Below are 25,107 nucleotides of genomic sequence, written 5' to 3'. Positions count from 1 at the left end.
CCCAAGTGGCTCAATGGTAAAGAATCTGCCTACCAAGCAGGAGACCCAGGTTCGATCCTTGGGTTGGAAAGATCCCCTGGAGAAGGAAATGTCGACCCATTCCAGTATTCTTGCCTGGGAAATTCCATGGACAAAGGAGCCTGGCAGGCTACAGTTCACGGGATCGCAGAGTCAGACACGACTAAGCAACTAAACAGCAGCAGCAGCCATCTTATAGTTCGTATGCCTTCACTAGAAGGAGTGGAGAAGCTGTCTGTTCTTCCGTCCCTCCTACAGATCAAAGCATGAAATTCATCTTTTAAACCTGCACAGAGGGTGCACATACAAGTATTTTACTGTTGTGAAAACAATGGGGCAGGGGAGCAGTTGTGGGAGGGGGCACTGAGCTATATTAAGGGCCTAAGGCCAGGAGCAGCACGTGCGTCTCAGGCGGTTGATGCTACAGAAACACCAGGATGAGGTCCGTGAGCACACATTAACCTACAGAGCATCAGCTCCTTCAAACTCACCAGTGTGAAAGGCCTATTATAGCTTCGGACCTGGCCCTGCCCTTGCCACGTGAATGCTAATGTCGCGTACTTCCATTTCCCAATTTTACAGCAGACCTGCATGCTCGTAAATTAAACTGCATTGCTTAGCATTATCTGTGTGCGTTCCAGGATTTAGTCCAAAATGGCCCAAACTACTGCCTATTTCAGCAGAACTCCCTTCGGCTACCACCTGTTAATATGTTATAGAGACATTAGAACAGTGATCTGAGAGTGCAGACCAGGCAGGTGGAGAACACACTTTCCTGCACAGAGGTCTGCCAGCAGGTGAGAGTGACCCAGGCAGTGAGCATGAGGGGATACTGGCAGCAGCCTTTCAGACAGGGGGTGGGGCCCAGGCAGACCCACCTCACCAGAAACACAAGAGGTGGTGTGTCTGCCAATCTTTCTTATAGCGAATCTGGAATATGAATGGCTACAGTTGAAAGATAACTAATCAGTTCAAAGAAATTAAATAAAGAAAGCCCTGAATAGGGCTGGGTTTTGTCACTTTCTAAGACAGTGAAGGGAATTAAAAAACATACTGAGATGCTAACCACTGAACCAGGTTATCAAAGGTAAAAGAAATATAGCGATGCTTTGCTTCCCAGCATAATAGACTAAACACTGATACTTTTGTAATCAAAATAATGCGACTAATTCAGAAGGGCCTTTTAATATAAAGTTATAGCTTCATCCCTACCCCACTTGCCTGCCTCCCAAAGGTAGCCTTTTTAAATTATTTGGGGGGGTTAAACATACGACGGAGAAGGCAATGGCACCCCACTCTAGTACTCCTGCCTGGAAAATCCCATGGATGGAGGAGCCTGGAAGGCTGCAGTCCATGGGGTCACTGAGGGTCGGACATGACTGAGCGACTTCACTTTCACTTTTCACTTTCATGTGTTGGAGAAGGACATGGCAAACCACTCCAGTGTTCTTACCTAGAGAATCCCAGGGGCGGGGAATCCTGGTGGGCTACCGTCTATGGGGTCGCACAGAGTCGAACACAACTGAAGTGACTCAGCAGCAGCAGCAAACATACAAAGATAGCCACTGAGTCCTGTTAAGAAAGATAGGTTTAACTCAATTATATTTGTACCCTCCCCTTCTTCCTCCCTCCCATTTTCGATGTTTTTATTATTTTTTCATTATTTTACTGGTTACCTTTTTATTTTAAATAGTATACTTTTATTTCTTGAGTCACAAATGATGCATTCTTAATATCCACTCCTACTTTTTTCCAAACAAATCCAGTTTTGTTGAAAGTAGCAATGTGCCATCTAAACAAACTACACTTCTCTGTTTTCCTTGTGAAAAGGACACTCATGTCACCGTGTTCTAGCCAGTAAGATGTAAGCAGTTGTGGATGGGGCGTCAGGAAAGTTCTGCTGACTGAGCAGGTTGGCCTAGTTTGCCATTCTCCCCACTTTCTTCTTCTTACTTGGAACGCAGATGTGATGGCCATAGCCATAGCAGCCATCTTGTGGCCATGAGACAAGATGAACTAGTCTATATTCTAAGAATGACAAAGAAATCTAGAGGGATCCAGAGATACTTAAGATAGCAGACCTGTATACTACCCCTGAACCGCCTACCTTCTAACTTCTTTTTTTGGAGGAAAAGTTTATGCTGTATCTTGTTTAAAGCACTACATTCCCCTTATCTGTTAGAATCAAATCTCTGTTTCTTATTCATAAACTGTAGTCAGTATCAAGACTCTCTATGAGGTAAGAAGAAAATACTGGAGCTTCTCCTCTTTGTCCCATTATTCTTTCCTTAACTGTTTCCCTTCTGGTAGCTGTATTCTCACATTGCCCAGGGTGTTAGCATTATCTTTGTATTATGGTTTTATAACAGATTGACTCCAAAGGTTGTATACCATTAAATAGCATGTAAGTCATTTTGACTGTGTGAATGTTCACTCCAGGGTCACTCTTGGCCCATTCAAAGGGAAGTTCCTAACATCAGAGTCAAATGAATTTTCTTTTCTCATGTTCCGTCAGGGCTTAAAATTGTGTCACATTTTAGTTTACATTATTATTATAGCTTTCTGTTTTACTTGGATTTTTTTCCTTCTAGTTATAGCTGAGAGAGAAATGCTTTCACTCTCATCTCAGTTTACCCAGGCTCTCAGCAAACACCTTTTTCTTAGAGGCCCACCTTTTCCTCATCTGCCTGGACGTGCTCTGCCACGTGCACAGCTCTCATCCTAGTTTCACCAGCCTCCTAGTTTGTATGCCTTGCCTTCTACTTTATTAGTTTTTCTTCTTGGTTTTGCTGAAACACACTCCAGTGAACTTCTTAAGAAAGTGTGCCTCAGAGGTAAACTTTGATTCCATTCATGTCCAAAAAGTGTATTTACTCTGTCTTTATACTTAAATGATAGTTTAGCCAGATAGAGAATTCTAGATTCAAAGTCATCTTTTAGAAGTATGCAGCCATTGCTCATTATCTTTGACATCTAAGATTGCAAAGGAGAGGTCAGATGCCACTCTTATTTTCATTCCTTTGTCTATGAACTTTCTTATTCCCTAGAAATACTTAGCATCTTTTCTTTATCCTTAGTGTTCTGATTACTTCAGATCAAGTGTATTAGCAATTAGGTGATTTTGGTTGCAAGTCACAGGACACCAACTCAAAGCTGCTTAATGTTAAAAAACTTACTGGCCCACGTAATTGAGATGTCCTAGTTAGGATTGATTTTAGGAGCAGTTCAATCAGGGCTCTGGCTTGTTTCTCTGCAATTCTCTTGGTTTATGCAGCTGGGTAGGTCTCAAAACAATCTGGAGAGAATAGAAAACAAAGAAGCAAAGCAGAGGTTAATGAGCAAGACAGTGCAATTGGAGCTTGGCATCAGAGAAGCCTCACCAAAGATCTTTGATTTTAAAATTGTAATTGTGGTAAAATACACATAACATAAAATTTATCATCTTAACCATTTTAAGTGTATAGTTCAATAGTGTTAAGTACACTCACAGTGTTATACAACCATCTCCAAAATTCACATCTTACAAAATTGAAGCTGTACTCCTCACCAAACTCCCCATTCCTGCCATCTAGTGTCTGGCAACCATTCTATTCTCTGTCTTTATGAGTTTAACTACTCTAGGCACCTCACATAACTGAAACCATAGGGTATTTGTCTTTTTCTGATGCTTATTTCACTCACAGTGTCCTCAGGTTTCATCTTATGTTGAAGCATTCACTAGAATTTTCTTTTTTGAAGGCCAAAACATAGTCTGTTGTATGTAAATATCACATTTTGCTTATCTGTTCCTCCATCATGAACACTTGGGTTGCCTCCACATTTTAGCTATTGTGACTAGCTCTGCAAATATCTCTTTGAGACTCTGCCTGCAGTACTTTGGGGTATATACCTAGAAGTAGCTCTGAGGAATCATATGGAAATTATATTTTTAATTTTTGATTTTCTGTACTGTTTTCCACAGTACTTGCACCATTGTACATTCCCAGCCATCATGCACAAGGATTCCAGTTTCTCCACATCAACACTTGTTGCTTTCTGTATTTTTGGTAGTAGCCATGCAGATGGGTATAAGGTAGAAGCTTAGTGTAGTTCTGATTTGCATTTCCCTAGTGATTCATGATGTTGAATCTTTTTATGTGCTTGTTGGCCAGTTGTATGTCTTCTTTGGAGAAATGTATATTCAAGTCCTCTTTTAATTGGGTTATTTGTTTCTGTTGTTGTTAAGGAGACTTTTTATGTTGCCCAGGGGAGCAAAGTTAGACAGGTACAAATGGATATAGTAGGTAGAAAAAGCATTCTAGGCAGAGGGACCAGGCTTCCACAAGTCACCAGGTTGTGCTGGGCCAGAAGCACAGACAAGCAGGCAGCAAGGCACTGAACCAGAAAAGACATAGCTGTCCCCACCTGGAGAGCTGGGGGGAGGAGAAAGTCCTCCAGGGGAGCCATTGAGGGTGTGAAGACAGTCCCACCAGATACAGAGCTGACCTCAGGTCCCTGTGGGGACGTGGGGACAGTGAATGCAGTTGAGAGGGGTCTGTTAAGAGGCTCAGGGGGCAACTCCCCCTGAGATTAGATTCTGAGGGCCCAGGGTCAACCAAAAATCGTGTTCAAATAGTCCCTGGAAAATCCCCAGTACATTAGCCACATGGGGTCCAACATACCACCCCTCCCTGGGACCCACACAATGGGATTCCCTCAAGGACAGGTGCAGTGTCTGTCTCTGGCTTGCAACTCAGATGAAGTGGCTGCTGTGACTTTAGGGACCATATCATGCAGAAGGTCACTGTCTTTTCACACTGGAGTCACACTTGGCCAGCACACACCATAAGGGTGAAGCAAGAACCAAGGCCTCCTGAAGTATATCCGCTTGGATTCTTCAGGCCACAGGTAACTTACTACCTGACCAATAGCTGTGGCAGTTAAGGTATTTTAGCAGCTTAGTAATAAAGTCCAGAGAGAGGTAGTACTAGGTTAAATCAGTGACTTGATGAGACCATGACTTGGGTAGCCCCTTATCTCTGCAGCTCTCTAGGCCTTTCCTACATAATGACAGGAGGGCTGTGGCAGCCCCAAGTGGCTCATCCTATACCAGAGGCCAGAGCGGGAAGAGGCAAAGAAAGGGCCATCATGTTGCTGCTCTTTTGTCTGGTCGGAACATCTTTCCCAGAGGCCCCTCCTCTTACATCTCATTGGCCAGGACTGGGTCACATGCCCACGCCCAACCAATCACAGCAAAGGGGACAGACTGCCATGGTGGATGTGGTGCCATGGTTTCTGTATGGGTCAGTGTGCCTCCTCTTTGAGCAAAACCAGATTTGTTAACAAAGTGAACAGGTGATCACTGCTACAGGAAGGACCAGCATAACTTCTGCCACATCATACTCTGGAACATCTGCTTGTGGAAGACAGTGAGCTTAAATCATTTCACTTTGGCTATATTTTCTTTCACAATTTAAGTTATCATTTTGTTGATCTAGTGAGGCCTTTGCCTGCAAAATTCACCTGAGCCAGAGGCCTGTGGGAGGAAGCTTCTGTCTTAATTTTGGAGCAGATACCTCCAGATTTCTGTGTCTGGCTTTACCCCATCCTTTGGGCATGTGGTGCTCTGTAATTCATCTGGCCTGAGTGGGTTCTAACTCTATCCATTGAGCTTGAGGCTGGGGGATAGTCCTGTTTCCCCTTCAGCCAGGACTCTCCTTGTCCAGGCCTCTGGGTAGCAACTCTGCTCCAACTCCCAGGAACCCTGTGTTCTTGCCCTGTACCCTCATAGATTACCATGTAACACAATCTCCTGTAAAAAATGCCAAAAGCCAGAGGGTTCCATTTAAATAATTTGGTTCTTCAGAAATCATAGGAGCAAATTAATATCTTTGCATAGTGAAAAAATGCACCAAGTCCTGACTTCGTGGGAGGGAACCTGGTGCAGGTCATCTGGAGTGTTGTGTATGACATGACATGCTGGTAGATACATTGGGCCTCTGATTCTCCCAGCCCAGGCCTAAGTTGCCTCAAACACCGACTTCACTAAATCCCTCATTCGCTGCATGTAGGGCTCATGCCCAGAGATAAATAGTGGCCTCATTTGGCTTGCTCTGGCAGGAACAGATTGAATCTGTCCTGGACCGGTGGAGTCTTTAATCAGGGCTGGCACAGGTGAATCCTGTTTCTTAACTTTTTAATGGAAGGCTTCCTCCTCCTCTTAGAGTTGTGTAAGAGGTGAGGCCCTGATGTGTCTCTTTCATTCATCTTCATGACACCCCCATGGATGGGTATTGGAATATCCTCATTTTACAAAGAACTGGAGGGCTTGTTCAGAGGCATAGAGCTTGGAACAAAAAGACAAGTATTTTCCATTCCAAAGGTCCCCCAATTGCAAGCACAGATAACCTCAATTCGAGGCCAGAAGTGCTCCTTGGGCTTCATTGTTTGAGTACACATGTCCTTGTATGCATGAGAAATGTTGACCTGCATATCAGCTTCCTTGGAGATGTGGGCAGGGCCTGTGCTGCCTCTCCTGCTAGTGGATTCTGAAGCAGTAACAGGCAAGAAACAAAACAAGATTTGTCTGTTAAAGATTCATAGAGGCTGCAGTAATTTCTATGAACTGCCTACCATTTGGCCCTCATCTCTGACCAGCGCAAAAGTGATTGTCCATAGCATTAAATATATGTTGAATGAACTTGGTTAAAAATTTTAATTAATCACAGTCCAAAACCTGGCTCAAGTTGATCTGACTTCATAGATCACTACACAGATTTGCAGTTATCTGCTCATGACCATCGCATTCTGCTTATAACTCAATAAAGAAGGGAAGATGGGCTGCTCGTCTTATAATTTCTGGAGGAAATTATATTACATGAGATGGGAAAGGATTGCTCTGGACTTGGTTATATTGTGCCCAGTGACATTCTCAAGTGAACACCTATCTTTCAGAAGAAAGACTTGCCAGCATCTCCCTCGGCCTCCACTGGCCTGTCCTGCCTTCATGGAGGTCCCGGCCAGCTCCTCAGCTTTCCAGGTATTTCAGGAGCTCCCTGTCACACCCTCTCCACCCCTCTGCCCCATGCCTGGAGAAACTTGACAGCAGCAGCAACTTGTTTTCTTTTCAAGTGAATGAATAAACAAGCAAGGTAAACAAGTTGCCTTCTTTGTTAGAATTTTTAATTTGATTTTAAGACTGGTCCTAAAATTCAGTCCAGAGGAACTTGGGATAGAATAGAAGGCAGTTGGATGGAGCCCAGAGAGGGGTTGGAAGGTAAGTGATGAGCCTGGTGAAACAGGTCATGACCAAATTATAAGGGTTTATGGATGCCATGCTCAGGAATTTCAACATTACTCAGAATCTGATTGGGTGGCAGAGGATTTAGCAGGGAACCAGATGTGCATGTTAAAAGATCCCTTGGGCAGCTGAGCTGAGGGTGCATCAGAGGTGAGACTGGAGACAGGAAACAGGTTAAGAGTGTACTCAGGTCCAATTGAGAAATAATGAGCCCCAGTCCAAGACAACAACTGTGGAATTTGAGAGAGAGCTGGATAGTAAAGATATTACAGAGGTGGAACTGACAGGCTGTCATGGCCAGGGAGGAGGAAGAGCCCAGATGGCTGCCGGTTTTGAGGTTTGGTCCCTAGAAGGGCCCTGGTGCCATACCCTGCTGTCATTATGAACAGTTCTGCATTTTGCTGCCATATAGGAAAGCCCCCCCACTCCAGGGCTATAGAGGGTATGGAATGGCTTTCCCAACACTAACTGTGTCTCACTGCCCCCTGTTGGACTGGAGCAGGGCCTTGGGCATGCACCCTGGACAAGGCCTGGGCAGAGACAAGAGAGGGAACAAAGGAGTCAGATGATGTGTCTGAAGGAGGAATCAGGATCCTGGGTGGGGTCTGGACAAGACAGCAGACACAGTTCATGGGGTGAGAGCAAAATTCCAGTCCAGAAGGGAGCTGACACCCCAGATTGCGAGACGGAAGTTTGAATGGGTTAAAATAAAGCAGATTGGAGACCAGAAAGTGTTGGTTGTTGGAAGCAAGAGGGAAAGGAAGTTGGGAGGGTGGACAAACCTGGGGCTCTGCTCTTCTGGTTTGGAGGATGTTTCCTCAGTTGCCTCTTCCTGCTTCAGCCTAGATCAGTGCTCCCTGGCTCCCATTTTCATCTACTTTTCACTTTTACCTTGTCCCCCAGTGAATAAGGTGAATATTCCTTATCCGCCTTCAACTCTTCATGAGAAGCACTGGGATCCTTGCCCTCAGGGCTTTACAGTCTGTTCTGCAAGAAAAGTGTGAGGACTTAACCTTATAGACCTTGAAGAGGTCAGAAAAAGGAACACTTGACTTCCAGGTGGGCCACCAGGAGGAGCTCTGTAGGAGGGTTGGCTTAGAAGAGATTCTATCTCTAGGAAGTGGCTTAAACAGAGACGCCCCCCGCCACCCCCACCCCCAGAAGCAGAAAGACTCAGAAGACTCATCAGAATGTGGCAGGTGGTCCCAGCTTGGTGAGGAGGTGGAGCACACGGAGGGAACAGAGAGAACAGTCAGGAGACAATTAGGAGAGGTGGAATGAGGCCAGAGTCTCCAAGTCTACTTCTGATGCCAGATGAAGGACCTGACCTAGCTCATAAATGCCAGTAGACAACAAAATTACTGAAGATTTTATCGCTGGCGTAGCACAAAGGCCCAGATTTTGTCAAGTGCTTGGTGCACAGTGAACACTCAATAGTTTATCACATTGGTCTGAGTGATTGAACCCAAACTTTAGAACTAGTTCATCTGCTCAGAATATTGAGAAAAGATTGGATTGGGGCCATGTTGGTGGTGGAGAGGTGATTCAAGAGTTTCTCTCACCTTATCACATGTCAGAGCCCTCACTGGGGCTGGGGGTGAGTGTCCAGTCCACATGCACTGCCCCTCTCCGGGAACAGCACTGTACACTGGTGAGAGCCCCAGTCACCATGTGTGTACCATGGGACCCCACCGGGCTGGGACTGTGACACTGTCCTGTCCCCAGGCCATCCTGAAGTCTCACGTTCAGCTCTTCCTTTATTCTGTACAGTGGCCTGATGGCCTTCTGATCATGCCATGCTCCTTCACTGCTTTGCTTCTGGTGGGGAGGGGAATTGAGATAACCAGAGCTCCTGTCTCTTATTTGCACTTGCCCTAATTGGTACAAGAAAGTGATGAAATCCTCTAGTAGAGCAGGTCTCAGTTGTGATGAAAGGTGACCTCATGCAAAGAATATTGGATGCACTTGGAGGCTAATTGTATTGGAGGGACATGAGGAAGGATGAAGAAGTGTCATAGCTAACTGGCAGGTCTTGATCACTGGTGACTGAAAACACAGAGAAGGGGTACAGGCAGTCCAGAAGCAGGTGTGGGAGGTGGTGAATTCTGTTTTGGACACACGGAATGGTTAGAAGTTCTGGAGAACCTCTTATGGGCCAGCACTGTTCTGAGTACCCCACCTGGTCAATTCCAATCATCTTCATGACAATCTGAGGAGGTAAGTGTAATTATCTCCATTTTCCATATGGGTCACTGAGGCTCAGAGAGTTGATTTAACTCATAACTGCAGGGCTATTCACCAAATATTTCTGGCTCTCTAACTTCAGGACACAGAGTCAGATTATATTTTCTAGCTTGCTGAAGTCAGGTGGGTTTGCTGGAAGTGACATGTGCCCATTTGACCTTCCAGAGCCTTCTTTTTCTCTGCTGCAGTGAATGACTATTCCAGATAGTGACTCCTCCACTGACTTGGGTTCTGGATTGAAGACAAAGATGACACAGAGCAGAGCCCTCAGTAAGCAAGGACTGGGTGTCTAAAGGAACATGAAATAAACTTTCATTGTTTTAAGCTACTGAGATTTGGGGGTTGTTTGTTAATGTACCTCACCTGGCCTCTCCTGACTAGCATGCTCAAGGTCACTCAGTTTGGAAGTACTTATTGGCTTTGAATCCATGTCTGTCTGGCTTGCTATCAAGCCAGTGACAGATGGCCCTCCATGGACCTATAGGGGCCCATAGCGGAGTCATGAGTAGTGCAATAGATTTGGGTGTCATCTCTACAGTTGGGAGAGGAAGCAGAGAGGAAGGAATGGGGAGTTAGTCTGTGGACTTTGGCATGAGACTTTTCTCTCTCCCTCATGTTCTTTCTCCCCTGATGGTTTGTGGTCGGCTCCACATGCCTGCTAAGTAAGTAGGACATCATTGCTGCCTGCTGGGTCTGATGGTTCAGAGACGTTGGCTTGAGCTTGTCGACAGCTGCACACTCATAACATTGCTAAAAACTTCATAAACTCTGAAGTCTGGAAATAGCCCAAGTGATTTGAGGTTTTGCTCACTTGTAAATGTTTGAGTATTGTGTCCACAAATTGCAAATTGAGTAACTCAATTTTGAGGCACAGCTGTTATTTGGAAAAGACCCATCTAGGAACGCAAACTCCTTGCAAAATGATTGCGCTTCATTTTTGTCGAGTATCAGAAAACCATTAAACTGCCAAGCCATATGGCAAATGCCCACTCGAAGCAGAGTGCGACAGCGCACCATAATGAATCTGTTTTGGGGGGAAGGAGATAGGACAGAGTCTGGCTTTTGTGATCCACAGAAAAGCAGATTCACTACTGCACATTTCAGCCTTCTAGAGTCCTGAGTAGGGATTTTTCCTCCGATGAAAATTCATATACAAAATTAAGTGATGGTAGAATTTTTTGTTAGGTATATTTTCCCTTCAAACAATATCCATTTGAGTTTCTGTATATAAAATAGGTTTAACAGGGACAATAGAAACTTAAAAGTTTACACACTTTTCATTGTTTATATCCAAATTCAATAAACATTCCTTGTGTGTGTGTTAGTTGCTCAGTCGTGTCTGACTGTTTGTGACCCCATGGACTGTAGCCCACTAGGCTCCTCTGTCCATGGAACTTCCCAGGCAAGAATATTAGAGTGGGTAGCCATTCCTTCAACCTAAACTGATTTAGGTTTAGTTGCATATAACAGAAAATAGAAAATAATAGTGATTTAGGAGATTATTTCTCTCCTCAGTTTAGAAAAACAAAAAACAAAAACACCTGGAGGTCAGCAATCTAGGTCCTCAGGGTCCTGACTTTCTCTTGGCTTGCTCTTTGGAACCCCATGGATTGTAGCTCACCAGGTTCCCCTGTCCGTGGGGATTCTCCAGGCAAGAATACTGGGGTGGGTTGCCATGCTCTCCTCCAGGGGATCTTCCTGACCCAGGGATCGAACCCAGGTCTCCCACATTACAGGCGGATTCTTTATCATCTGAGCCACCAGGAAAGCCTAGGAATACAGGAATGGGTAGCCTATCTCTCCTCCAGGGGATCTTCCTGACCCAGGGATCGAACCCAGGTCTCCCACATTACAGGCGGATTCTTTATCATCTGAGCCACCAGGAAAGCCTAGGAATACAGGAATGGGTAGCCTATCTCTTCTCCAGGGGAACTTCCTGACCTAGAAATCAAACTGGAGTTTCTTGCATTGCAGACAGATTTTTTACCAGATGAGCTACCAGATAAGCCCTTCTCTTGGCGTATTCTCTCCCAAGCCTGGAGTTGATCATCATCCTCAAGGTCCAAGCTAGCCATCATACTCCAGTAATCATATTCTAGACAGCAGGAAGGGAGAAGAGGAGAAAGGCATGCCTTTCCCTTTTAAATAGAGTTACTGGAAGTCCCACTCAACACTTCTATTCATAGATCACTGGCCAGGCCTTAGTCATGTGGCCTCACCCTGCTGCACAGGACACGGGAATGCAGCAGCATGCCCAGCCAAAGACTGGGAGAGGGAATGCTGGGAGCTCACTGCAGACTCTGTCCTACCTGATGTCCTCAGTACCTGCAGGATTAGGAGGACAAGGCCAGATTTCATTTAGCCCTGTACCTCCAAGGCACTAGCACAGTCTGCTACTTCATGCTCCTCATAGCAGACCCCAGGCACCGCTTCTCACCAGTTACCTCCTCTGATACCATCTTTATTTGAAGTTGGCGAGTTGGCTGTGATTTGGGGCAGGTTTCTTCAACTTAAGAAGATGCTGTTTCTACCTGAGTGACATTAAACTATTCATTCCTCTGCTTCTCAATATCAACTCAACTCAATTCTAAGATAAGTAATGCTTCAAGTTGATTGTTACAGCTAGAACTTGCCTAGAAACTAGGCTTCCTAGGTGGCTCAGAAGTAAAGAATCCACTTGCCAATGCAGGAGACATGGGTTTGATCCCTGGGTCGAGAAGATTCCCCTGGAGAAGGAAATGGCAACCCACTCTTGCCTGGAAAATCCCATGGACAGAGGAGCCTGGCAGACTGCAGTCAATGGGGGTCACAAAAAGAGTCAGACACAACTTAGCAACTAAAAACACAAATGAAAAGAAACCACAGCAGTGATATGTGAGAGTGGTCTTTTAGGGGAGCCCTCTCCTATGGCAGCAACTCAAGCTGATCTGAGCGAGTTACCTCCCAGGTTGGGAATGCTGACGTATTCCTAAAGTCTGCCAGGTTTTGATCATGGGTGGCTATGAAATGGTAGGCTCTTTTTCAAGCAAGGTGAACAGGTATGTGGAAGTGGATGTGAGGTTGATGAATTCTGTTTTAAGTATAATGGAAGGGAAGAGAAAGGAGCTAATATTCCTGGAGAACCCACTGTGGCCCAGGTACTGTGCTAAGTGGGTCAACTCCGATGACCCTCAAGACAGCCCTAAGAGGTATGTGTAATTATCTCCATTTTCCATGTGACTGAAGCTTGGAGAAGTTGATTAGACTCTTCACCAGAACTCAGGCACCAACCCTTTCCTTCCAGGCACGTTGGAAGAATCAGCACCAACGTGCGCAAGGTTTCCGCACAGTGCCCAGCCTGTCACTCAACAAACCCTGTAGCTGCTACTCACTTCCTCCCTCCTATAACAGTGAAATCAGTCCCAGCTCCTGAGTGTGGGGTTGCAAGAGACAGCGTTCCATTCCTTGGCCTCCTCCAAATCTTTTGAAAGTTCTCAAAACTGAAGAGCCAGGCTTCCTGCTTTCCTGCGATCCTCATAATTAGGATGAGTGCTTAATTGGCATGTTTGTTTCCTGCAAGGGGTGCCTGGCGGAGGCGCCTCACAGGACAGAGGAGGCCGGGTCTGCTTTTGTTCTTAGCAGTACTGCGTGCCCATAGCAACAGCGAGCAAATCTGGTAAAGTTGAAAGAAAAAGTGCCCCAGAGTTTGCGTGAAGGTTGATTGCCCTGGAGAAATTGACGCAGTCGTGCAGATGGGGATGATCTCCCTGGGTCCTGAAAACTGTGCTCGTCAACTCAACAAATCATACTGCATCTCTTGTTTTCTTTAAGACGAGGAGTCCAGTCAAGAGGTCTGTGTAATGAAAGATGTTTGTGGAATCCATTTCTATTCTGCCCGAAGCCATCTGCTTTATGTCTAAAATAAACAGGGATGTTTTCAACCACTTTCCCCAGGCCAAGTCGCATTAGAGTTACTCTCTGCAGGGAAAGGTAAATTGACTGCCTTCCCAGCAATGAGCATTAGTACATTGCATCTGCAGCGACAACACTTAACCTTCCCGGCTCGCCTTTCCTTTCTGTGTCTCTGCGATGGCCTGTGACAAATGGGCTGAGTGTTACATTTGTTAGAATTTAGTGCGTGTGGGGTCACTGGCCAGCACACATTACCTGGTGATTGAGGTGAAATGTAGGCAACAGGAAAAGTCATCCTCTGGGAAGCTGGGGACTGCCTAACCTTTGCCAGGCAGAGGGCCCTGGGGGTAGCAGCCATCCTGGGGCTTGCTTCCTTGCACACCATCCTGGGGGGTCTTGAGAGCTCTTAAAATCCTTCAGAGGTTCCTCATTGCCTATAAGATGAAATCTAGACACCGCCCCCAGACCGCTTGGAGGCCTGCGTGATCCTTGCACTCTCTGCACCCTTACCTTGGGCCACCTGCACAATGGCTCACGTCACATAGGGTCACGTAGCCAGTGTGATCATCACCTTCCTTAAGTGGTGGTTTCTGAACCTTTGCAATGCTGGTCCCTGTGCCCGACACACTCTTTCATATCCTCCTTGCTGGCTCAATTCCTGAGCCTTTCCTGCCCCAGTTTGAAGGTCACCTCGAGAACCTGCCCCAAAGAAGTGAGTGTATGAGTTTCCTGTGATTGCTATAACAAACTACCACACATTATTGGCTTAAAACAACACAATTTTATTTTCTTATAATTCAGGAGGTCAGAAGTCTGAAGTCAAGGTGTCGGCAAGGCTGCACTCCTTCTCGAAGCTCTAGGCAAGTCTCTGTTTCCTTGTGGGCCCAACGTGCACTGCTGGGCCACGGCCCCTCCCTCCGTCTTAGTGCTAGCAGCAGAGCATCTTCTTGCCTCTTGATCACTGCTTTGGTCCTTATGTCTTTCCCTGTGTTACTGTCCTGCCTCCTTCTTATTAGGATCCTAATCATGTTAAAATTAGGCCCACCTTGGATAATCCAAGGTACCCTCCCCATTTCTGATTCTTAATTTAATAACACCTTCATAGTCTTCTCACCTGGCAAAGCCACAACTGATGACCATCAGGGCAGAGGAAAGACCTTGGTGTCAGTGTGCAGGAGGCCTGTATATCCCTGTTCATGGGATCCTGGCATCAGAGGTGGTACAACAGGGCAGGAACATCTTGTTTGATTTCAGCCTGAGTTGGGTAGACTGGGGTCTTGGAGAGGGGCCTTGGGTGCTTCTGGGAAGCTGGGAAGGTCAGCTTATATCCCTGGAAGGCATAGTCTTGACTGCTGTGGACAAGCAAAGAGAGGAAGTCACTATCTGAAAAGGACGTTGCTACAGACTGGTTCCAAATAGAAAAAGGAGTACATCAAGGCTGTATATTGTCACCCTGCTTATTTAACTTCTATGCAGAGTACATCATGAGAAACACTGGGCTGGAAGAAGCACAAGCTGGAATCAAGATTGCTGGGAGAAATATCAATAACCTCAGATATGCAGATGATACCACCTTTATGGCAGAAAGTGAAGAAGAACTAAAAAGCCTCTTGATGAAAGTGAAAGAGGAGAGTGAAAAAGTTGACTTAAAGCTCAACATTCAGAAAACTAAGATCATGGCATCTGGTCCCATCACTTCATGGGAAATAGATGGGGAAACAGTGGAAACAGTGTCAGACTTTATTTTGGGGGCTCCAGAATCACTGCAGATGGTTATTGCAGCCATGAAATTAAAAGACACTTACTCCTTGGAAGGAAAGTTATGACCAACCTAGATAGCATATTCAAAAGCAGAGACATTACGTTGCCAACAAAGGTCTGTCTAGTCAAGGCTATGATTTTTCCAGTAGTCATGTATGGATGTGAGAGTTGGACTGTGAAGAAAGCTGAGTGCCGAAGAATTGATGCTTTTGAACTGTGGTGTTGGGGAAGACTCTTGAGAGTCCTTGGACTTCAAGGAGATCCAACCAGTCCATTCTAAAGGAGATCAGTCCTTGTGTTCTTTGGAAGGAATGATGCTAAAGCTGAAACTCCAGTACTTTGGCCACCTCATGCAAAGAGTTGACTCATCGGAAAAGACCCTAATGCTGGGAGGGATTGGGGGCAGGAGGAGAAGGGGACAACAGAGGATGAAATGTCTGGGGATGGCATCACTGACTTGATGGACACGAGTTTGAGTGAACTCCAGGAGTTGGTGATGGACAGGAAGGCCTGGTGTGCTGCAATTCATGGGGTCGCAAAGAGTCAGACATGACTGAGCAACTGAACTGAGCTGAACTGGTCAGAAACAGTCCTTCATTCTCTCATTCATGCCACCACACAGATCCCTGAGCACCTGTGTGCCAGCACTCTGCAGGAGTTATAGGGCCTAGATGAATAAGAAACTTCCCTGTAGGAGTTCACCTTCTACTGGGAAGAGCAACCTGGAAACAAAACAATGACAGGTCTGTGGTCCGATGAAAGAAGAAAGTGATAAATGTGTAATATGTAACAGGTACAGTTAGTACAGTGGGAGAGGGAGGCACTGGGTAGAGACTAAGAAGAAAGCCTTGAAGACAGGACCAAGGTTGGTGTTTCAGATGGTTGGAAGAGTATTTGCACAAGTGAGGAGAAAGGAGTATCGTGTTGTATCTGAGGAAACAATGAGAGGCTATTGGGCTTCCTAGGTGGTACAGTGGTAAAGAATCCACTTAATGCAAGAGACACAAGGGAGATGGCTTCAATCCCTCGTTTGGCAAGATCCCTTGAAGAAGGGCCTGGCAACCCACTCCAGTGTTCTTGATGGGATAATCCCATAGACAGAGGAACCTGGCAGGCTACAGTCCATGGGGTCGGACAAAGCATCAGACATGACTGAGCACACAGCACGATGAGACGCTGTTGGGATGACTGTACAGTAGCAGGCAGGATCCAAAGGTGGAATCTGTTTGTCTTGCCTCCAGGTTAATGATAAATTCCAAGAAGACCATGTGCCGCTTTCTCTACTTGTTAAACCCTTCAGCTGCAATTACTGCTCATTCTGTGGACCTCCCACTAAATGCTTCTTGATGAGAAGTGTTTCCCAGTAGCAAAAGACCCCCACGCTTGCTTCATCTCACTGGATACTCACTGGACATGATAGAACAAATGAGTCACTTTTTTTTTCTCTCTTTTTAATTCTGTTTTATAGATGAGTCATTTATGGCGTGCATCCAGCTTTTGAGATGTGCTCAAATTTGAGCCGGGTTTATTCTCTGGTGGACCCCAGGAGGGAGTCCGTCTCAGACCTGTCACTGTATTCCTCTGGGTTTGGGCTTGGGAGGGTGTTTAGTTGAAGCCAGCTGGAGAGTACAAATGATGCAACAGTGCAGGTGCACTGACTTCATTCCTGAGCCTGGCAGCGTATGCCCACTGCACCCTCCCGCCTGAGGCACGGTTAAGACAGGGCAAGTCGCTCTCAGAGCAGCGTGGTTCCAGGTGCCCATGCGAGGAAAGAAAAGACAGACAGACACTTGCTACATATGATTTATTCTCCTTCCCAACATGGCACTGCATCACATTGAGGCTGCCATTCAAACTAATGTTCTAATTTACAGTTTCTGGGGACTTTGGGAAAATGCATCAAAACCCCAGGTTACCTGAGATGCTGCAGTTAGATGTTTTAAGGGCTCTAAAAACATGATATTTTGTCAAAATAAAATAGAATTTTGAAAGGCCTCCTAACAATTGTTTAAAAAAAAACAAGACAAACAAACAAAAAAACAAAACCAGCCATCCTCTTCAGCTACACTCATCACAAGGCTGCTCCTGTGAGTAGCTCAGCACACTCTGCAAATACTCTCTCATTAAAGATCCGCCCTCCCCTGGAAAAAGCCAGGGGCAGCAGTTCTCACACGCAGGCTACTTTCTTCTCACATAGCAGGGGATGTCCCTGCTGCCTCAAAGGAAGTGAGAAGCAAACCACAGCCTGCCTCAGTTGAGACTTTTTTTATCTTCACACCACTGTAGCTCAGAATACTCCCAGGACAACTTCTCTTTGTACCTGAGAAGGTGTTTAAGCCTTCCCAGTAATAGGACATGGGTCCACTGGCCAGCTGGCCGGTGCCCTTTCAGTCTCCACTCAGGCCTCCTCTGGGCCAGGCTCTGTGCTGGAAGTTGAGATCAAAAATGAAGAAAACACCACTCCTTCACTTAAGGGGCTTACTCTCTGGTTGGGAAGACAGACATAAGAATAGGTTTTTCCAAAAAATGTGGTATGTGACTTACTAAAGGTGAGCAGAGATCAGTTAGCCTAGGTGTCAGAAAAGCCATTGTGGCAGATGCTGTGAATTAACTAATCCTATTCCCAACTCCCTTTTCCCTACTGCTTCCAAACTGGAGGCTACAAAGCTAAAGACTTGCTCTTCCAGCTTCTCTTGCCTAGAGTGGCCACTGGACCTATGGCCATGAGGCAGAAGCAAAATCTACAGAAAAGTTCTTTAAAAACTTTTGTGTTCTTGCTTAAGAGGGGCATCTAGTCTGTATAGCTCTTTGCTCCTTCTTCCTGGCTTGATTATAGTCATGATGGATGTGGCTACAGCAGCAATCTTGATGACCTCTTGCGACCACGAGGGAAAAGTGAGCAAACTGTAGGTCATTGTTGAGCCAGTGATCCAGTGCCAGCTGCTGCCTACTTCTAGATATTTCATCATGTGGAAAACAGATAAACCTTTATTTGTTTAAGTCGTTGAGATTAGCTTCTGGAACTTGCAGCCAAATACCTCCCTAACTGATAACAAACACCTAGCAGGCAATCAGGACATAATGATTGAAGTCACATACGTAATATCATCACCTGAGTTGGGTCTTAACAGATTGGGAAGTGCTGTGAGTATTCCAGTTGGAAGAAACTAAAGTAGCATATACTGAGTTGGCCAGAAACTTTAAGATGTTATGGAAAACCCAAACAAACTTGTTAGCCAACCCAAAATCAAAGCACTTGAAGGTGAAGCAGGAGGCCATGAGGAGCTCACAGAGAAACCACTGACAAGAAGTTTATCACAGCTAGACTATAAAGTGTGAAGCAAGTAGTAGTTGGATACAGCTGGTACAAGCAGCAGCAAGGGCCAGATTAAAACAGTTTCCTCCAGTACAGAGAGGAATCAGGTTCCAGTAACCAAGGACTATCCATGTTACCCTTTTAACTGCAGAATTACAGCCAAGGCCAACATAGCAAGAGGAGTAAGGAAGAAGTAAATGCATTCCTCTTGTTGGTCATTCTAATAGTTACCTGTTGCTGCATAACGAATTACCCCCAAACACAGCAGCTTAAAATGTCACACATTTATCATCTCACAGTTTCTGTGAGTCAGGAATCTAGAGGCGGCTCCACTGAATTGGGGTGTCTGGTTCAGAGTCTCTTACAGGGTTGCAGTCAAGGTGTTTGTGGGGCTGTGGTCTCACCCATTCTCTCCCATGGTTGTTAACAGGACTCAGTTTCTCGCAGGCTGTCATCACCAGAGGACTTTCAATTCTTTGCCCTATGGGTCTCTCCATGAGGCAGCTCACAACATAGTCGCCAAATTCTTCAGACTGAGCAAAAGAGAAATTGAAAGAGGTGAAGAAGAGGGAAGCCAGAGACTTTGTAACCTTCTCTGAGAAGCGGAATCCTCTAGTGAGGAGTCTAGTGGAATCTTCACTAGAAGCAAGTCAGTAGGTCCTGTCCACATTCAACGAGAGGGGTCTACAGGTAAATACCAGGAAATGAGGGTCACAAGAAGCCTTTTTGAAAGCTGCCAAGAAAAACCCAAGTAAGACGGTAGGCACTGAGAGAGGGCATCAGAGGGCAGATAGACTAAAACCACAATCACAGACAGCTAGCCAATCACATGGACCACAGCCTTGTTTAACTCAGTGAAACTAAGCCATGCTGTGTGGGGCCACCCAAGACGGATGGGTCATGGTCGAGAGGTCTGACAGAATGTGGTCCACTGGAGAAGGGAATGGCAAACCACTTCAGTATTCTTGCCTTGAGAACCCCATGAACAGTATGAAAAGGCAAAAAGATAGGACACTGAAAGATGAACTCCCCAGGTCGGTAGGTCCCCAGTATGCTACGGGAGATCAGTGGAGAAATAACTCCAGAAAGAATAAAGGGATGGAGCCAAAGCAAGAACAACACCCAGTTGTGGATGGGACTGGTGATAGAAGTCAGGTTTGATGCTGTAAAGAGCAATATTGCATAGGAACCTGGAATGTTAGGTCATGAATCAAGGCAAATTGGAAGTGGTCAAACAGGAGATGGCAAGAGTGAACATCAACATTCTAGGAATTGGTGAACTAAAATGGACTGGAATGGGTGAATTTAACTCAGATGACCATTATATCTGCTACTGCAGGCAGGAATCCCTTAGAAGAAATGGAGTAGCTATCATGGTCAACAAAAGAGCCCGAAATGCAGTACTTGGATGCAGTCTCAAAAACGACAGAATGATCTGCTCGTTTGCAAGGCAAACCGTTCAATATCACAGTAATCCAAGTCTATGCCCCAACCAGTAATGCTGAAGAAGCTGAACCTGAAAAATTGTATGAAGACCTACAAGAACTTCTAGAACTAACACCCAAAAAAGATGTCCTTTTCATTATAGGGAACTGGAATGCAAAAGAAGGAAGTCAAGAAACACCTGGAGTAACAGGCAAATTTGGCCTTGGAGTACAGAATGAAGCAGGGCAAAGGGTAACAGAGTTTTGCCAAGAGAACACACTGGTCATAGCAAACACCCTCTTCCAACAACACAAGAGAAGACTCTAAACATGGACGTCACCAGATGGTCAACACTGAAATCAGATTGATTATATTCTTTGCAGCCAAAGATGGAGAAGCTCTATACAGTCAGCAAAAACAAGACCGGGAGCTGACTGTGGCTCAGATCATGAACTCCTTATTGCCAAATTCAGACTGAAATTGAAGAAAGTGGAGAAATCCACTAGACCATTCAGATATGACCTAAATCAAATTCCTTATGATTATACAGTGGAAGTGAGAAATAGATTTAAGGGCCTAGATCTGATAGACAGAGTGCCTGATGAACCATGGATGGAGGTTCATGACATTGTACAGGAGACAGGAATTAAGGAAGTGGTTGACCACTTCCCCAAGAAAAGAAATGCAAAAAAGTAAAATGGCTGTCTGAAGAGGCCTTAAAAATAGCTGTGAAAAGAAGGGAAGCAAAAAGCAAAGGAGAAAAGGAAAGATATACCCATTTGAATGCAGAGTTCCAAAGAATAGCAAGGGGAGATAAGAAAGCCTTCCTCAGCAATCAGTGCAAAGAAATAGAGGAAAACAGCAGAATGGGAAAGACTAGAGATCTCTTCAGAGAAGGCAATGGCAACCCACTCCAGTACTCTTGCCTGGAAAATCCCATAGGTGGAGGAGCCTGATAGGCTGCAGTCCATGCGGTTGTGAAGAGTCGGACATGACTGAGCGACTTCACTTTCACTTTTCACTTTCATTCATTGGAGAAGGAAATGGCAACCCACTCCAGTGTTGTTGCCTGGAGAATCCCATGGAGAGAGGAGCCTAGTGGGCTGCCGTCTATGGGGTCGCACAGAATCTGGACACGGCTGAAGCAACTTAGCAGCAGCAGCAGCAGAGATCTCTTCAAGAAAATTAGAGATACCAAGGGAACATTTCATGCAAAGATGGGCTCAATAAAGGACAGAAATGGTAGGGACCTAACAGAAGCAAAAGATATGAATAAGAGGTGGCAAGAATACACAGAAGAACTGTACAAAAAAGAGCTTCACAACCAAGATAATCAGGATGGTATGATCACTCACCTAGAGCCAGACATCTGGAATGTGAAGTCAAGTGGGCCTTAGGAAGCATCACTACGAACAAAGCTAGTGGAAGTGATGGAATTCCAGTTGAGCTCTTTCAAATCCTGAAAGATGATGCTGTGAAAGTGCTGCACTCAATGTACCAGCAAATTTGGAAAACTCAGCAGTGGCCACAGGACTGGAAAAGGTCAGTTTTCATTCCAATCCCAAAGAAAGCCAATGCCAAAGAATGCTCAAGCTACTGCACAATTGCACTCATCTCACACGCTAGTAAAGTAATGCTCAAAATTCTCCAAGCCAGGCTTCAGTAATACGTGAATCATGAACTTCCTGATGTTCAAGCTGGTTTTAGAAAAGGCAGAGGAACCAGAGATCAAATTGCCAACATCTGCTGGATCATGGAAAAAGCAAGAGAGTTCCAGAAAAACATCTAGTTCTGCTTTATTGACTATGCCAAAGCCTTTGACTGTGTGCATCACAATAAACTGTGGAAAATTCTGAAAGAGATGGGAATCCCAGACCATCTGACCTGCCTCTTGAGAAACCTGTATGCAGGTCAGGAAGCAACAGTTAGAACTGGACATGGAACAGCAGACTGGTTCCAAATAGGAAAAGGAGTACGTCAAGACTGTATATTGTCACCCTGATTATTTAACTTCTATGCAGAGTACATCATGAGAAACGCTGGGCTGGAGTAAGCACAAGCTGGAATCAAGATTGCCAGGAGAAATATCAATAACCTCAGATATGCAGATGACACCACCCTTATGGCAGAAAGTGAAGAAGAACTAAAGAGCCTCTTGATGAAAGTGAAAGAGGAGAGTGAAAAAGTTGGCTTAAAGCTCAACATTCAGAAAACTAAGATCATGGCATCTGGTCCCATCACTTCATGGCAAATAGATGGGGAAAAAGTGGAAGCAGTGGCTGACTTTATTTTTCTGGGCTCCAAAATCACTGTGGGTGGTGATTGCAGTCATGAAATTAAAAGACATTTACTCCTTGGAAGGAAAGTTATGACCAACCTAGACAGCATATTGAAAAGCAAAGATATTACTTTTTCAGCAAAGGTCTGTCTAGTCAAAGCTGTGGTTTTTCCAGTAGTCATGTATGGATGTCAGTGTTGGACTGTAAAGAAAGCTGAGCGCCAAAGAATTGATGCATTTGACCTGTGGTGTTGTAAAAGACTCTTGAGAGTCCCTTGGACTGCAAGGAGATCCAACCAGTCCATCCTAAAGGAGATCAGTCCTGGGTGTTCATTAGTAGGACTGATGTTGAAGCTGAGACTCCAATACTTTGGCCACCTGTTGTGAAGAGCTGACTCATTTGAAAAGACCCTGATGCTGGGAAAGATTGAAAGCAGGAGGAGAAGAGGATGACAGAGGATGAGATGGTTGGATGGCATCACTGACTCAATGTACATGATGAGTTTGAGTGGACTTTGGGAGTTGGTGATGGACAGGGAGTCCTGGCATGCTGTGGTTCATGGGGTTGCAAAGAGTCGGACACGACTGAGCAACTGAACTGAACTGAATCACAAACATACTGCCACCACCTTTCCCCTTCCCCTCCTCCATCGTGTGGTCAACAGCAACATCCTTTTTATCATTGCATCATCATCATCACAGTGACAGTGGTTATTTATTAAATGCTTCCTGTGCACCCAGACATTTTCCATCCGTAGTTCATTTATCCTTACAACAACCCTGTAAGTGTAAGTAATAATGTCCCCATTATTACTGACATATTACTCCATATGTCTGCATATGGAGAATCTAAGGCTTGAAAGGGACTGTGATTTGCACTAGGTCACATAGCCAGTAAGAGGCAGAACTAGGATTCAAACTAAGGCCTGAACTCCAGTTGAGCACTTCACCAACACTGTAGAAGGCAATGCCTCAGAGTTAAGAGAGCCCTGTCTGCCAGCCTGTCCTGGAGCCCAGGCTGTTTTCTGCTTTACTTTAACCTTAAACTTCAACCTCTTTACCTTAACCTTACTTTAACCAACTTTCCCCAGTGCTGAAAGCTACAGAGTGAGGGGACAAATGGCTTAGCCTGCCCACCTCAGAATGCTAGGACTCCAGATAAAGGACAATGGGTGAAATCAGAAAAGATCTATAGATTAGATAATACTACTGTAGCTTGCTGCTGCTGCAAAGTCGCTCAGTCGTGTCCGACTCTTAGCGACCCCATGGACTGGAGCCTACCAGGCTCCTCCGTCCATGGGATAATTTATAGTAAATTAATAGTACTTAATTTTCTGATTTTAATCATTTCTCTGCAGTTATATAAGAAAATGTCTTTTCTCTTAGAAAATATATACTGAAATATTTAGAGGTAAAGAGATATTATGTCTGCAACTTATTTTCAGACATTTCAGAAAAAAAATTATTTATAGGTATATACATGTATGCATGTGTATATGGAGAGAGAGAATAAATGATATATAGCAAGTGTGCTAAGATGTTAACATTTAGGGATTCTGTGCATAGGAATTCTTTGTAAAAATTTTGCAGCTTTTTTTGGTAAGTCTGAAATTATTTTAAAATAAGTTTTTAAAAAGTACCACTCCTCTGCTCTGGGGCATTGTGACTTCTATTTGGACTATCAGAGGTGGCATTTGGAGCATCTTACATACTCCTTTTGACCCTAAAGTGAAAGTGAAAGTGAAGTCGCTCAGTCGTGTCCGAGTCTTTGAGACCCAGTGGACTGTAGCCCACCAGGCTCCTCTGTCCATGGGATTCTCCAGGCAAGAATACTGGAGTGGGTTGCCATTTCCTTCTCCAGGGGATCTTCCTGACCCAGGGATTGAACCCGGGTCTCCCGCATTGCAGGCAGACATTTTAACCTCTGAGCCACCAGGGAAGCCCCTGGTGACCCTAAGGTGACCCTCAAAGCACAGGAAGAGTATAGAGGTTACAAGAAAACATGGTTTCTAGGTCAGGCTGCCTGGGTTCCAGTCTTGACCTTGCAGCTTCTAAGCTCCTATAAGTAACCACTCAGGATTAACTTGGAAGGATTTATTGAGATAAGGGATATACTTTGGCTCAGTTCCTGACCATGGTAAGCCTCCTGTAAATGTTATTCTTGCCTCCTCAGTCATCTTACAAGTAAGAAATAATGGCCTGTATGTGGTTCAGAGACACTGATTTGGACAGTTGTCTTTTCCTTTTGTAATCTACAAAAACTTTTTGTTTATATCTGATAAGGCCATTATCCTACATAACCACAACAGATGATCATAAAAATCAAGAAATCCACATTAACTGTAATTTTTAGATGCCATTCAAGTTTCATAGTTATCTCAGCAATTGTACACTTGTCTTGGTGCCAACTCTCTGACTTGAGTTTTTGTCCCAATGAAGGCAGGGTGGCTGCAGCAGCGGGTGTGGATGTGTCTGACAGGATGAAGAGCCGAATCCCTGTGGTGCTCCTGGCCTGTGGCTCCTTCAACCCCATCACCAACATGCATCTGCGCTTGTTTGAGGTGGCCAGAGACCACCTTCACCAAACAGGTCAGTCAAGGGGCCCAGGCCTACGGGAGGAATTGGTGAGTTGGGCTTTTGGGGGCTTTGCTGGCTGCTATCATCATCCCCATTATTAAAGCTGCTCATAGCATAAGTGGTGACATACATTTCTTCCATCATATTCAGAGGGCTAACACTCCTTAGCTATACGATGTATGTAAGTCATACCCCTGGCCATAGAGTTGAAATGCTTCTCAGGATCCACTATCCCCCTGTCCACTTCATGTTGACCATGAATGCTAAAAAGACACTGGGCCTGTTATAGAACCTGTGTCTCAATCAGGGGATCCTTCC

The 25,107-nt window shown here is 45.1% G+C and overlaps 1 protein-coding gene across 4 annotated transcripts in view; it reads left to right on the top strand.

Moving 5' to 3' along the window:
• Positions 1-25,107, top strand: part of NMNAT3 (nicotinamide nucleotide adenylyltransferase 3) — a 121,458-nt gene that overhangs the window by 35,607 nt on the left and 60,744 nt on the right. For 2 of the 4 annotated variants that reach the window (XM_086369061.1, XM_086369210.1), the window contains exons 2-3: positions 14,234-14,296; positions 24,656-24,801. In XM_086369061.1, coding sequence (XP_086225187.1) covers positions 24,693-24,801 — 109 coding nt within the window. In that variant the 5' untranslated portion in view covers positions 14,234-14,296; positions 24,656-24,692. Of the gene's footprint in view, positions 1-14,233; positions 14,297-24,651; positions 24,802-25,107 lie in introns of all 4 variants that reach the window. The other 2 variants (XM_086369034.1, XM_086369140.1) reach the window with 1 other exon arrangement.

The sequence above is a fragment of the Bos grunniens genome, chromosome 1 (genome assembly GCF_055505025.1).
Source record: "Bos grunniens cultivar Pamir isolate PY7600 chromosome 1, Bosgru_T2T1.0, whole genome shotgun sequence".
Lineage (NCBI taxonomy): Eukaryota > Metazoa > Chordata > Mammalia > Artiodactyla > Bovidae > Bos > Bos grunniens.
Note: the sequence above shows the minus strand (reverse complement) of the source record. Positions and strands in the feature narration are given on the sequence as shown.